Below are 15,916 nucleotides of genomic sequence, written 5' to 3'. Positions count from 1 at the left end.
ATAAAATGACCTGAACTAAACGTCTAACAGGTACCCAAAGAGAAAGAATACTGTGGACATGGCGCGCGATGGAGTACGATACGAGTACGACTAGTGACGTTAGAAGCGTCTTCTTGAAATTTAAAATAATGCTAGATTTCTAATGAAGTTTTTTCATAGAAAGGCTTTTTAATTTTCTTAATATTTTAGACAATTATTCCTAGGGTGTTTCTTAATCGTTTTACATGTTTAAAATGACTATTAAATTTTTTGTGCACATCCCTATTGCTTGTTTATGAATAAAACACGTTGTGGACTAAAAAAAAATAGGTTTATTTTATTTATAATACTTTGAATACGTATAGATTCAAGTTATCTACTATTTTTAATAAGAGAGAATCACAATTTTAATTAAAAATACGCTTATTTTGGACATTTCACTATCCAGGTCGCAAATCGTTCTCAAAATAAAAAAATATTGTAACTTGTCTTTGGTTAATATTAACATAATGTTTAATTAAAATTTTGATTATTTACCATTAAAATAGTAAATATACCGGGGTGTAAAATTAATCCTTTTTGATGTCTTGAATTTCCTGAACCTGTTGTCGGATTTAAGTGATTTTTTAATATGTTATAGCCTTATTCGTTAACAATATCGCTGTAATACTATTGTTACTAAACGGGTAAATTTTCATTGTATACCGGGTGTAACAATGACACTGTGTTTTTTCTCAAACTTCGCATCACCCTGTGGAATATTCTAGCATTTATAAAATATTGAAATTAAAACCCAACTATAGATTCATGTTTTCTCAACATTCTGTTTTTTATTCATTCGCTTATGTTGGACCATAAAAAAGTTAGGTACTTTAACAATTACCCATGTTTTTCATGAATGTTTTTAAACAAGTGTGGCAAACTTCAAGGGGTAATTCTACATGAAAAAATAATGACAGTTTGCTTTATAAACCTATGTCCACAAATGCTTCGTTTCTCAGATAGAGGGTGTTGAAATTTTTCTTACAAACTGACGATTTATTTATTGCTTTAAAACCGCTTGAGATATGCAAATGAAATTTGGTGGGTTTTAAGACGTAGTTATTGTACATTTTTTGATATACAAGTAAGAATTTAATATTCACCATTCGCGCGCATACGGGTAATATGAGCGGTTATATTACCCGTATGCGCGCCAATGGTGAATATTAAATGCTTAATTGTATGTCAAAAAATGTGCAATAACTACGTCTTAAAACCGACCAAATTTCATTTGCAAATCTCAAGCGATTTTAAAGCAATAAATAAATCGTCATTTTGTAATAAAAATTTCAACACCCCCTATCTCGGAAACGAAGCATTTTCGGACATACCGTTTATAAAGCAAATTCTCATTATTTTTTTATGCAGAATTTCCCCTTAAAGTTGGCCATACTTAATTAAAACTCCCTGCATTGATGAAAAACATGGCTAGTTGTTAAAGTACCTAACTTTTTTATGGTCCAATGTAAGCGAATGAATCAAAAAAACAAAATGTTGAAAAACATGAGGCTATAGTTGGAATTTAATTTCAGTATTTTATAAATGCTAGAATGTTCCACAGGGTGATGCGAACTTTTAGAAAAAAACATAGTTTGATTGGTACACCCGGTATATAATGAAAATTTAACTGTTTAGCAACACTAGAGAGATTTTGCACCTCTTAAAATAATCGCTGATTTTGGCTCCGCTATGGTTAACTTTATTAAGCATAACGATTACGGCAACGTTAAAAAGCAGAGTTTTTGCAGCCTCTCAAGTAGGTTTTTCGTGTCATCGTTATCGTTATTTAAACATAACCTCACTTCACAACGTTATTGTAATTTTAAGCATATACTTGAACAGTTTTTGATATTTTAATTTATAAGTAATCAAAATTAGAATCTATGTAAATGTAACTTTACTGATCTTTTTACATTCTGGCATCAAAGCAATTTAACCATTACTATAACGATAACGATAAGCACTACTTTAAACCTCCGTAAATTACGGAATCCCTTACGTTTAATAACGATAACGGATCATATATTCGCTACTGCGCAGACGTAGTATAAAGGTAACCATAACGGAATTGCAAAATAAGAGGTGCAAAATCTCTCTAATACTGATATTGTTAAAGAATAAGGCTATAGTATATTAAAAAAATCACTAAAATCGGACAACAGGTTTAGGAAATTCCAGACATCAAAAATGACCCATTTTTAAGATGTCCGGTTAATTTTGCACCCCAGTGTAACATAAAAATGTCACAAGTAAATATGTAGTAGATACAAAAATTTATAAATCTAAACATAGTAGTTTACACTTATTTGTATATAAAAAAACATTAGGTTTTCTCAGATTTTTTACCCTTATCATCATCACCCTCACTTTCACTGTCCGAGCTACTCTTCTCCGATACAGCTTCCTCTTCTTCTTCTTGTTCTTCCTCATCGCTGCACTCCTTATTATCCTGTTTAGAAACGTACCTAAAATATATTAATATTATTATTCCTAGATCCCACGAATTAATACAGTACCTAGTAAAATGGTTCAGAAGTTCAGAAAGGGGTATCAACGGTTTTGGCTTCAGATAGCTACACCTTTTTCTCATTCTGCATTATAGATTGCCGTAAGAAAGATTTTGATATATTTTTTATCTTCCTATCTAGTGAAAAGAGGATTTGAGGCGGTTAACAATCTGCTTACAAAAAAATATACTGCAAATCGTTCACCGTAAAGATTCAAGGCTCCACCTCACTAATAATGAAAACGATATAAATAGACGAGCGGAACACCCCAAAAAAACGCTTATTTCTCGAGATACTGACCACGGAGAGGTGAATGGCCAATTTTAGTCATACTGTATGTTTTTGATGGTGCTGAAAACGAAACTGAGGTTTATTTTTAATTTCATGTGGGGGAACATTGTCAAAATCGCAATTTTACCCCAAAAATAAAAAAAATAAAATCATGTTTTTTTGTGTTTACCTCGCTACAACTCTGTTCCATTTTAATATTTTTTTCTGAAATTTTTACAGTATATAGCTCTAACATTTCTGAAGACAACGGTTTCAAGCTTTTATTATTATCCTGATAAAGGTAACGAATTTTTTACGAAGGAAAAGGTGCGGATTTGTGCCTTGCAAAGTTTAATCGCAAAAGTTGTGTGACGAAGTTTAAAATTTAGCTTCTTAATCACGTTTAAGTTAAAAAAGAGAGCGCAAAGAAGTTTTCTGGTAAGTTCTAGATCAAAATGTTTTATAGAAAAAAAAATAGTGCAACTTTTAATGTCGACATTAGAAATCACCAATATAACGCTTAATTTTCGAGATATTGACCATGGGTGGTGAATGGCTAATTTTGATCTTAGATTATGTTTTTGACCGTGATGAAAACGAAAATGAAATTTATTTTAAATTTTAGGTGGGGGAATATTGTCAAAATTGCAATTGTACCCTAAAAATAAAAAAAAAAAATGAAATCACGTTTTTTTGCGTTTAGCTCGCTACAATTCTGGTCCTTTTTAATATTTTTTTCTAAAGTTGTACACTATATGTCGCTCATTTTTTTGAAGACAATGGTTTCTGCTTTAAGGGGCTATCCTAGTGTAAAAGTATGAAATTCATATACTTTTTTTTGGGAATTTCTAAAATAAAAAGTACTCTACCGATCGTTTTGAAAATTTGCATGAGCATTTACTATAAAAAGAAGTACATGTAACACAATTTTCATAAAAAATATTTAAAATTAAACTATTTACGCGCCATCTACTGGCACCGTGAAAATAAAAACATAGCTCCACTGCTGCAGTGATTGGGACCAATAGAGATCCTGAAACATAAAATTTCAAAGTTACTATTGAAATATAAGTTATTTTCTAACCCATCAACTAGGGGTTTTTTGATCGGATAAAAAAATGTCAATTTGGCGGTTTTTTAAACTGAAAATATTTTAGCTAATAAAAAAAAATTTCAACACTTCGTTATTTTTTCAACTTTTAATATTTTTTAAAAATCCTAGTTGATGGTATATGTAATAACTTATATTTCAATAATCACTTTGAAATTTTATGTTTCAGGATCTCTATTAGTCCCAATCACTGCAGCAGTGGGGCCATGTTTTTATTTTCACTGTCCCAGTAGATGGCGCATAAATCGTTTAATTTTCAATATTTTTTTATGAAAATTGTTTTACACGTGCTTCTTTTTATAATAAATGCTCATGCAAATTTTCAAAACAATTGGTGCAGTACTTTTCATTTTAGAAATTCCCAAAAGAGTATATGCATTAAGTACTTTTACACTAGGATAGCCCCTTAAGCTTTTAGTCTTATTCTAGTAAAAGTTATGAATCTTTTAAAGTACAAGGTGAAGATTCGTGAGTTGCAAAGTTTAATCGCAAAATTTGACTGACAAAATTTGAAATATAGATTTTAAATCAAATTCAAAAATAAAACATGAGTACAAAGAAGTTTTCTGGAAAGTTTTGGATCAAAATGTTTTATAGAAAACTTTTAACATCTACATTATAAATCCCCAAAATGACGCTATTTTTTTGAGATACCGATCATTGGTGGTGAATGGCTAATTTTGGTCTTACTTTATGTTTTTGATGGTACTGAAAACGAAAATCAAGTTTATTTTGAATTTTAGGTGGGAGAACATTGTCAAAATCGCAATTTTGTCCTAAAAATAAAATAAAATTAAACCACGTTTTTCTTAAAATTAAAAGTTGCACCATCTTTTTTCTATAACACATCTAGACCTAAAACTCCCCATAAAACTTCTTTGAACTCTATGGTTTAACATAAACGTAATCAAATAGATAAATTTTAAATTTTGTCACTTAATTTTTGCGATTTAACTTTGCAATTCACGAATCTGCACCTTTGATGAGAAATATATGCTGTAGATATTTTAGAAAAAAATATTAAAATGGAACAGAGTTGTAGCGAGTTAAACGTAAAAATTCGTGACTCCACTTTTTTTTCATTTTTAGGTTAAAATTGCGATTTTGACAATGTTCCCTGACATAAAATTCAAAATAAACCTCTTTTTCCTTGTCATCGCCATCGAAAACATAAAATAAGACCAAAATTAGCGGTTCACCGCCCATGGTCAGTATCTCGACAAATAAGCGTTATTTTGGGGATGTATAACGTCTATATTAAAAGTTGCTCCATTTTTTTTTTCTATTAAACATTTGTAACTAAAACTTTCCAGAAAACTTCTTTGTACTCTGTTTTAACATAAACGTGATTAATAAGATAAATTTTAAAATTTAAACTCAACTTCTGCGATTAAACTTTGCAATCCACGAATCTGCACTTTGTACTTTAAAAAATTCATAACTTTTACTAGAATAAGACTAAAATCTTAAAACAGATACCGTTGTCGTCAAAAAATGAGCAACATATAGTGTACAAACCTTAGAAAAAATATTAAAATGGGCCAGAGTTATAGCGAGTTAAACGCAAAAGAACGTGATTTCACTTTTTTATTTTTATGGTAAAATTGCGTTTTGACAATATTCCCCCACCTAAAATTTAAAATAAATTTCATTTTCATTTTCAGCACCGTCAAAAACATAATCTAAGACCAAAATTAGCCATTCACCACCCATGGTCAGTATCTCGAAAAATAACCGTTATATTGGGGATTTCTAATGTCGATAATAAAAGTTGCATTATTCTTTTTTCTATAATACATTTTGATCTAAAATTTTCCTGAAAACTTCTTTGTACTCTCAATTTTAACATAAACGTGATTAAGAGGCTAAATTTTAAACTACGTCACTTAACTTTTGCGATTAAACTTTACAATGCACAAATCCGTACCTTTTTCTTTGAAAAAATCATAACCTTTATCAGAATGAGAATTAAAGCTTGAAACAGGTACCGTTGTCTTCAGAAATATTAGAGCTATACACTGTAAAAAGTCAGAAAAAAATATTAAAACGGAACAGAGTTGTAGCGAGGTAAACACAAAAAAACATGATTTTATTTTTATTTATTTTTAGGGTAAAATTGCGATTTTGACAATGTTCCCCCACATAAAATTGAAAATAATCCTCATTTTCGTTTTCAGCACCGTCAAAAACATACAGAATGTCTAAAACTAGCCATTCACCTCTGCGTGGTCAGTACCTGGTCATTTTGGTGGTGCCTGCCGCTAGCCTAAAGCGATATAACGAAAAAATAACTTTATTCAATCACCAAATATATTAAAATCTTTTATGACTTTTACAACTTTAATACAACGACAACAATAAACTTCAAATGCAGCTGTTCTATAATCTGTCAACTTTCTATGTTTATATCGGTTTTTATACCTTTTCTGACTTTCTAGTAGACGTCAATAGACATAAAAGTAAACAGTGCAACAAATGACGGGTACAGGACTAGTCTGGGCAGATTATCGGAGAATAGGCCATTTTTGGGAAAAGTTATTTAACAGCAATTTTATTACTGGAATCGAATCTTATGATTGTATATATTAATAATATAGGTATGCAAAGTCAGCAGATAGTGTGCTACTTTTTTTATAAACAAAATGGCGCCCGAAAATCGTGTTTTTTCAATTTTTGCTCTATAACTCCAAAGATTTTAACTTTACACCAAAACCACCCAAATAAAAATTCACCGTAATTAAATTCTGCATAGAGACATGTTTTTCCCGATTTATTTCGACGAAAATTTTCACCGAAAAATGCGGGTTTTTCCAACAAAATCTTTAATTTTCAACTAAAATTTTAGATAAGTAATTGTTTATCAATAATTAAATAACTTGGTAATATAAAAGCTCTTTTCGTATAGATTATAATTCCAGAAGCCAATGGAAATTGAATGAATAGTTTAGCAACAATTGAATTGTTAATTAAAAATTTACGGTCGCTATAATAACCACAATAATTATGATACATAACTACGATTTTTGTATAAAAACACACTGTACCTATCTAATATACTTTACAGAATTGAAATTGGACTATTTAAGCGGCCTCAGGAATATTTTAAAATTATAAACAATTTTTTGGCTTATAAACAAATAGAATATCTCGGGAAATAGTAAATTAAATTAAATCATGAAAGCTGTATTATAAAAAGCGGCAGGACGCTTCTTTCAAAAGAAAAAACGTTTAATTGTGATGACTGGTTCCTGAGATACAACCGGTCAAAGTTGACCGGCATTTACGGCAAAGATATAAACAATAGGATTATAATTTTCGAACCATCACCTTTTTATTTTTGTCCTATTTCTCCACACTAAATTTCATATCTTTAAAACACTCATAACATATATTATTATAATAAAAACTATCGATATTACTAGTGAAAATTGCCAAAAATAGCAAAATTCCAATCAAAAATTAGGTTGGAGAAAATGTAACCTCAAAGTTCAATATCGCTATACGTTAAAAAAATGCATTTTCTCGGCTTCCCGTGGAGTAATTTTCTTCATTCTTTTTTTGTTCCCAAGTATCTCGAGTAGAGCCATCTAACCAACGCATTTATATGTCAAAGTTTCTTTTGTTTTGTTATAATAAATTAATTTATTTATTATAACAAAATTTTTTAATTTGTTTAAATAAAGATTGTTTAAATAATTATACAGCTTTCAAATGAGAATATTTCTGTTTTTAACGTTAAAAAGTACACTTGTAGTAAGTTTATCTAAAAAAAGTCTACAACTGAAAAAATATGTAGTTTTCTTTTCTTATAAACAAATTAATCTATTATAACAAAACAAAAGCAACTTTGACATTTAGTAATGCGTTATTTAGGTGGCTCTACTCGAGATACTTGGGAACAAAAAAAAGAATGAAGAAAATTGTTCCATGGGAAGCCGAGAAAATGCATTTTTTTAACGTATACCGATTTTGAACTTTGAGATTACATTTTCTCCAACCTAATTTTTGATTGGAATTTTGCTATTTTTGGCAATTTTCACTCGTAATATCGATAGTTTTTATTATAATAACATATTTTATGAGTATTCTAAAGATATGAAAATTGGTGTGGAGAAAGAGGAGAAAAATAAAAAGGTGATGGTTCGAAAATTATGATCCTATTGTTTATATCTTTGCCGTAAATGCCGGTCAACTTTGACCGGTTGTATCTCAGGAACCACTCATCACAATTAAATGTTTTTTTTTTCTTTTGAGAAGCGTCCTGCCGCTTTTTTTCCAATACCGTTTTCATGATTTAATTTAATTTAATATTTCCCGAGATATTCTATTTGTTTATAAGCCAAAAAATTGTTTATAATTTTAAAATATTCCTGAGGCCGCTTAAATAGTCCAATTTCTATTCTGTAATGTACATTAGATAGGTACAGTGTGTTTTTATACAAAAATCATAGTTATTCTTATGTATCATAATTATTGTGGTTATTATAGTGAACGTAAATTTTTAATTAACAATTCAATTGTTGCTAAACTGTTCATTCAATTTCCATCGGCTTCTGGAATTATAATCTGTACGAAAAGAGCTTTTATACTACCAAGTTATTTAATTATTGATAAACAATTACTTATCTAAAATATTAGTTGAAAATTAAAGATTTTGTTGGAAAAACCCGCATTTTCCGGTAAAAATTTTCGTCGAAGTAAATCGGGAAAAACACGTCTCTATGCAGAATTTAATTACGGTGAATTTTTATTTGGGTGTTTTTGGTGTAAAGTTAAAATCTTTGGAGTTATAGAGCAAAAATTGAAAAAAAAGATTCGGGCACGATTTTGTTTATAAAAAAAAGTAGCACACTATCTGCGGACTTTGCATACCTATATTATTAATATATACAATCATAAGATTCGATTCCAGCAATAAAATTGCTGGTAAATAACTTTTCCTTGTATTTTGCTAATTAGCCCAGAGTAGACTGTATTAGTTCAATGTACCCGTGTGTCTAGTAAAGTGGCGGTTACTGTATATAAAAAAGGTACATAAGACTTACTCTTCGACCAATTTTTCAATTTTGATCTGTCCTTCTAGATAATTATTCTTCAGTACAGAACTCAAATCCGTATCTGCGCTGGCAGGATCCTCAGTATCTTCTAAGTATGTATAATGGCTTTCATAAAGTTCTTTACGTCTTCGCTTTTGAAGTAACTCACCCAACTTCTGAAAACACCTTTTACCTAAAATAAGAGAAAGATAATTAGCCTAGTCAATGACCGTTTTGGAGTGACTTTGGAGAAAATTACACCGTATAGGAAAGTGCAAGCCAACAACGCTTTTCGTAGAAAACTTCTAGTCTTCAACGAACCCAAAGCTAACCCCAGTGCAGTAGCTGACGCCGGAACGCTTTTCCTTCTTGCGATGTTTGAGGCCAGAAATATGGAAAATCTAGATTGTTTTCGCTACCAGTCTTACTTAAAGGCTACTGCAGAGCAGCCTATACATTCTTTGTTCAAGTTAGCTGCACTACCCCCCACTTCATGAGCTTCCAGGCACTTTAGTTCAGAACCTACCAGCAGTGACTGAATGAGAAGAAGAATTCTCTCGAGTGGAGTTGGAAGAAGATTAACGAACACCTGACACCAATTATAATAGTACATGCTGCAGCTCCCGAGGAATTACTTTCCCTCATAGTGTGTACTTGCAAAGACGAATGTCTTTGCAAGTACACACTATATTTAGAAGTTTTAGTTGAGAAACTGCTTAAGGTATACTTACTTTCAGTTTTTATTTCAGATTCATTCAGCTTCAGTTTACTGTCTTTGACAACTTTGGTAATCAGCTTCTCGATATCACAATAACTAGGGAATTTTTTGTTGTTTTTGTATTTTTTAATAATGGCTCTGTTGATTTCGTTATATTCGGAATCCAGAAACATCAATTTGGAGTAAGTCAAGCGACCACAATATGGATTCTTCTTCATAAGCTCGCAATACTTTTTATAAACTTTGTCCAGTCTTGCCATATACCTAAAAATAAAAATGCATGCACTAAAACATTAAATTTTAAATTGTATTGAAATTTTTAAGAACTCATATTAAAAAGCAGGTATTGTTATCTTTTAATAATAGATTATTAAAGTTAAAGAATCAATTCTTATTTTAAAAATACTTATTTACTACAATGGCTTCTATTTTTGTAGCTCTACTCACATCATTAAAAATTAGAATTGTGATAATATTTTTTAACGTTTTAATAAAGAATGGGGAAAAACCAGGTTGTTTTCATTGTAACCATTGATTATAGTATTGGAGGGGGTATTAACCCCTTCAATATTATAATCAATGTTGTAACTAAAAAATTTCGTTGATACGAACTATAACAATTAATTGCTCTAAATGTTCTCCACTTTGGTCTGTACATTTCCTTGCTCGTTTTAAAATATTTTTAATAGCCACTTTACATGATGCAAGTAATTGCGAAATTTATTGCACAAGTTCTTGCAGCAAGAACTTCTGCAATAAGTTGCAACTAGCTTTCTGCAATAAAGTGATTACACGGTGCAAGTAATTGCATAAACTGACATGAAATGGACAGAAACTTTGACATACCATAAATTTTAGGTTATGTTGTTTTTATAAATTAAAAATATAATTTTTTGAGTAGAGTTATCAGATATATTAGATTAAAAATGTTAGATTATAATTTGAGAAAATTATAATATGTATTATGTATAACAAAATCAATTAATACCTAATGCAAGTATACCTATAATACATTATTCATTTACAAAAGGAAACAAGTTGTTAAATACAAAAGAAATAAAAATAGAATATAGTTTCATTAATCCCTATGTTGCATAATTAAAGTTATCCGCCAGAATAATGTTATCTGTGAAGCGTGAAATTTGTAAAAAGTTCCTCTAGTTTTCTCAAAAATTGTTAAGTTTGAAATTTAGGATGACAGAATGTCGAAAGTAACAGTCTAGCCTTAAAAGTTACTAAAAATATAACCAAATTGCAGAAAAAATTGCATGAAAAATAGGACATGTTCTATTTAGCTGCAACTTCTTGCAGCAAGAAATTGCTGCAAGAAGTTGCAGCTTTTCTGTGCAATTGGCGTATGGCACGATGCAATTTCTATTGCTGCAAGAAATTGTGCAATTAATTGCGCAATTAGTTGCATCGTGTAAAGTGGCTATAACCGATCTTAGAATTGCATTTGGATTGTTTTTTATTTCTCTGACAGTTTCTTGTATTCTTCTAATAAGTTGACCAGTATTTGTTTCAGAAGAATATAATTGTGATTGTAAATGAGCCCAAATATAACAACCTACTGGATTAAAATAAGGGAATCTTGAAAGCCAGTTGTGAGGGCAGTTACGGCGACCGATCCATGTATTACCAAAATTATCATTTAGAAAGTCGCTAACGATAAGACTGTAATGAGGCGATGTACCATCGTGCTGAAAGTACATATCTCATACTCTCTTGTCGTTTCCCTATTACTGAGGATCGTGATTTCTTCCAATATTCCTAACAATGTTTCTCCTATATTCAGCTGCTCTACGAGCTTCGCAGAATGAATTTCCAGCTGAATGCTTTGTTTGGTTTCTTGGTTTAGAGATCATAGTTCCAGAAGCTGGTGAAAATTGAACGAATATTTTAGCAACAATTCAATTGTTAATTAATAATTTACGGTCGCAATAATAACCAAAATAATTATGATACACTGATCAAACTTTGAAATCTTATAAAGACAAAATATAAGTTTTTTATTTTTTTGCATAATCTTTAAATGTTTAAAAAAAATAGTTATAAACAAATTAACGTTTCTCAGAAAGTTTTTATTATATTCTAATTTTAAAAAATAGTTAAAATGCGTATTTCAAATATCTTGAAAATGAATGCTTTAAAACTTTTTTGCAACCATTTGCAAAAAACTTATGAAACAGCAAAGTAAACATACGATTACTACGTTGTTTATAATTTTTGACGTTATACTTCTTTAGGCGCCATTGGGAGTGAATTTTTATTATTCTGCGCGCATGCGCACACAGACAGTATGGAGTTCGTTGCTAAATCTTTTAAATTATGTATGTATCAGTCCCAAAAGGGCGTGGAAAGAACATATTAGTGTTTTTAGAAAATATATTTATTATAATTTTTGTATTGTATTTTTATACTTCATTTGATCTATTTGTCACTATATCTGGAAATTTTGTATTTTGTATTTTGACAACGGCACCCGATTTGGGCGTCGAAACGTTAATAAAAATCATTTTTTAATAATATTGTGGCTTATTTCCCATTCTAAATAGTTAAAATTGTAAAAATGCCAAAAGAAAATAGCTTCAGAACAACATCTGGAAATCTTGTAATCCGTAAAAACCAGGGGAGTCTAGCTCAGTAGTAGAGCGTTCGACTGGAGATCGAGAGGTCCCCGGTTCAAATCCGTGTGTTTTCTAAATTGTTTTTTATTTTTGGTACTGTTTTAATAAACATTTTTGGAAAGTAGTAAGCAAAAATTAGTTTAATCGTTAAATAAAATACAAATAACCTGTTGAAAGTATATTTATTTCGTTGAAATCATATAATAGGAGTATAACTTCTTATGTGCGTACAAAGTACACACAAATTTTTTTTTAATTCTTTCAAAGCGTAAAAGTGAGTTTCAAGTACAAGCTAATTATTTACAAAAAATATCGATTATCAGTTTAATGGTTATATTTTAATGAAAGATTATACATATATTTTTTTGTAATTTACACGCGCGAAAGTAGACTAATACAGTACTGTAGCTAAAATTTTCACTCGACTCGACGACCGCCGCGCTACGTACACTTAATAAATAAAATCATAGTACATATTATGTATGCTGCGTGTCAGTCGCTTCGAGTGAACATTTTAGCTCCGGCTCTGTATCAAGCCTACTTTCGCGCTAAAAATTACAAAAAAAGTATTTTTAATCTTTGATTAAAATATAACCATTGAACTAATATTTGATATTCTGTGTGAGTAATTAGATTGTACCACAGACTCACTTTCAAGCTTTGAAACAATTAAAACAAATTATAAACTACGGAGCAATCGTAAATTTACTTTGCTGTTTCATAACTTTTTTGCAAATGGTTGAAAATTTTTTTTAAAGCATTCATTTTCAAGATCTTTGAAATACGCATTTTAAGTATTTTTTAAAATTAGAATATAATAAACAGTTTCTGAGAAATGTTAATTTGTTTATAACTATTTTTTTAAACATTTAAAGATTATGCAAAAAAATGAAATTTATATTTTGTCGACAACATATTAAATAGGCATCACATATTTATAATCTTTCTAAGTTTGATCAATGTCTCATGATTATTTTGGTTGTTGACTTGCGACTGTAAATTGTTAATTAACAATTGAATTGTTGCTAAAATATTCGTTTAATTTTCAACGGCTTCTGCAGTTATAATATATACCAAGAAAGCTTTTATTTCAGTTATTTAATTATTGACAAATAATTACTTCTCCAAAAAATTTATTTGAAAATTCGAGATTGTTAGGAAAACCCACATTTTCCGAGGAAAATATTCGTCGGAAAAACATGCCACCATGTAGAATTTGGGGTGAATTTTTATTTGAGTGTTTTTGGTGTAAAGTTAAAATCTTCTGAGTTATAGACCAATAATTGAAAAAAACACGATTTGGGGGCGCCATTTTGTTAATATAAAAAGTAGCACACTATCTGCGGACTTTGCATACCTATATTATTAATATATAGGATCATAATATTCGATTCCAGCAATAAAATTGCTGGTAAATAACCTTTCTTTGTACTTTACTAATTAGACCAGCGTATTATAACTATTTTTTTTAATTTAAAGATTATGCAAAAAACCAAAAATTTATATTTTGTCGATAAAATATTAAATAAGCATCTCATCTTTATAATCTCTATAAGTTTGATCAATGTATCATGATTATTTTGGTTATTATTGCGATCGTAAATTGTTAATTGACAATTGAATTGTTGCTAAAATATTCGTTTAATTTTCACCGGCTTCTGGAAATATAATCTATACCAGGAAAGTTTTGATGTCACTACGTTATTTAATTATTGATTAATAATTACTTACCTAAAACTTTATTTGAAAATTAGAGTTTTTGTTGGGAAAACCCGCATTTTCCGAGGAAAATTTTCGTAGGAGCAAATCAGGAAAAACATATCTATATGCAGAATTTAATTGCGGTGAATTTTTATTTGGGTGTTTTTGTTGTAAAGTTAAAATCTTCGGAGTTATAGAGCAATAATTGAAAAAAATACGATTTGTCGGCGCCATTTTGTTTATAAAAAAAGTAGCACACTATCTGCGGACTTTGCATACCTAGATTATTAATATATAGGATCTTATAATTCGATTCCAGCAATAAAATTGCTGGTAAATAACTTTTCCATGATTTTTGCTAATTAGCCCAGAGTATTGTAGCAAAACGTTTATTTTTATTTTTCATGTAAGACGTAAAAAACCTTTATACAAAAATCTAAAATACCTGTCCATTTTTAGATAAGACGAATCTTCTTCTTGATCAAAGTCAATCTCAGCCTCTTCCAACCTTTTAATGATCACTACAAGTTTCTTAATAGTTTTTTCTAATTTCTTTAGTTTAATTAATTGTTCTTTATCACATTCGATAGATCCAGTCTTTACAGCTTCCTTCAAATGCTGAAACACCTCATTGAAGCATATCACTGACTGTATCGCAGACTTTTTGGTCTTCGCTATATTATCAGTCAATAATCGTTGAAAACCTTTCGAGGTTCCATATTCCTCTATACATTTATTATAAAAAGTCCGCAGCATAGGAAATTTTTCCTTGATAGTGACGTACTTAGTGTTTTGTATATTCCTATCTATAATAGTTAAAAACCTTTCCAATAAAAATGTGTTTGAGGGTTCTTTAGCAGAAGTTGAGGAGCAAGGTTGAACATCATCTGAAATTTCATAAAAAAACTTGTTTATTCATATTCGTAACAAATATGGAAGTTTATTTTAACAATTTACACAAAATCACAAGACATTATCTTGTTTAGCATTTTACGTTGATAAGGATTTATCCCTTTTGTGGATTTTAGAAAAGCATTTGACAATGTCAATCACGAACAATTAATAGATGTTCTGCGAAAGAGAGGTATTGACAACAAGGATATTTGGATTGTGGCAAACCTATACTGGGGTCAAACAGCAAGAGCAAAAATTGGCAATGAACTTACTGAAAGTGTGGAGATCAAAAGAGGTGTATTCCAAGGAAATATTTAAAAAATGTATGTCAAATACAAATGAGGACATAAAAATAAACGGTGAGTTAACGAACAATATAAGATATGCCGATGACACGGTGATCCTAGCCAGTAGCATAGATGAATTACAACACGCAATGGAAAGGGTTAATTTAGTTCAGAGGTTCCCAAACTACTTTTTCTCGTAGACCACTTTAAAAAATTTACTGGTTTCGGTGGACTCCCAGCAGAAGTGGTATTTCGTAGCTATGAACGTCAGTGGCGGGTCTAGAAAATTGCCTGGGCGTGGGGGGAACTTGGATGGAAAAAAATAAGAAATTAATAAAGGTCGAACCGTCTTTTTCTTCTTTTTTTTTTCTCAAAATATCATTCTAGTATGGTATAACTAGACCCAAACCCAGACATCCAAAGTGAAAGTTATCCTGCAACACCAAATTGTTTTATATGGTCCACATAATGTTCAGAAAAAAGTCACACCATTTTGAGCGTCGGGTTTGGGGGGAAAGGGGGGAGAAATCGGTAAATTCGTAGTTTTTTACGTTTTTCGTCAATATTTCTAAAACTATGCAGTTTAGCATGAACAACCTTCTATACAAAAATATTCTACATTAAATTTGAAATAAAAAAGGTCCTATGCATAATACTTCTAAAATGAACGGTTCCAAAGTTACAGAGATAGTATATTATAATTGGTCCAAATAAAGGCCTAACCCAGACATCTAAAGTAAAAGT

The 15,916-nt window shown here is 30.2% G+C and overlaps 1 protein-coding gene across 1 annotated transcript in view; it reads right to left on the bottom strand.

The window, feature by feature from the left end:
* Nucleotides 1-300: 300 nt before the first annotated feature.
* LOC114333406 (uncharacterized) overlaps nt 301-15,916 on the bottom strand; it is a 45,825-nt gene continuing 30,209 nt past the window's right edge. Inside the window, exons 4-7 of the mRNA XM_028283271.2 lie at nt 14,437-14,878; nt 9,677-9,927; nt 8,955-9,138; nt 301-2,486 (exon numbers count right to left, since the gene is read on the bottom strand). Coding sequence (XP_028139072.1) covers nt 2,345-2,486; nt 8,955-9,138; nt 9,677-9,927; nt 14,437-14,878 — 1,019 coding nt within the window. The 3' untranslated portion in view covers nt 301-2,344. The remainder of the gene's footprint in view (nt 2,487-8,954; nt 9,139-9,676; nt 9,928-14,436; nt 14,879-15,916) is intronic.

Source organism: Diabrotica virgifera, chromosome 6 (genome assembly GCF_917563875.1).
Source record: "Diabrotica virgifera virgifera chromosome 6, PGI_DIABVI_V3a".
In the NCBI taxonomy this organism is placed as follows: Eukaryota; Metazoa; Arthropoda; class Insecta; order Coleoptera; family Chrysomelidae; genus Diabrotica; species Diabrotica virgifera.
Note: the sequence above shows the minus strand (reverse complement) of the source record. Positions and strands in the feature narration are given on the sequence as shown.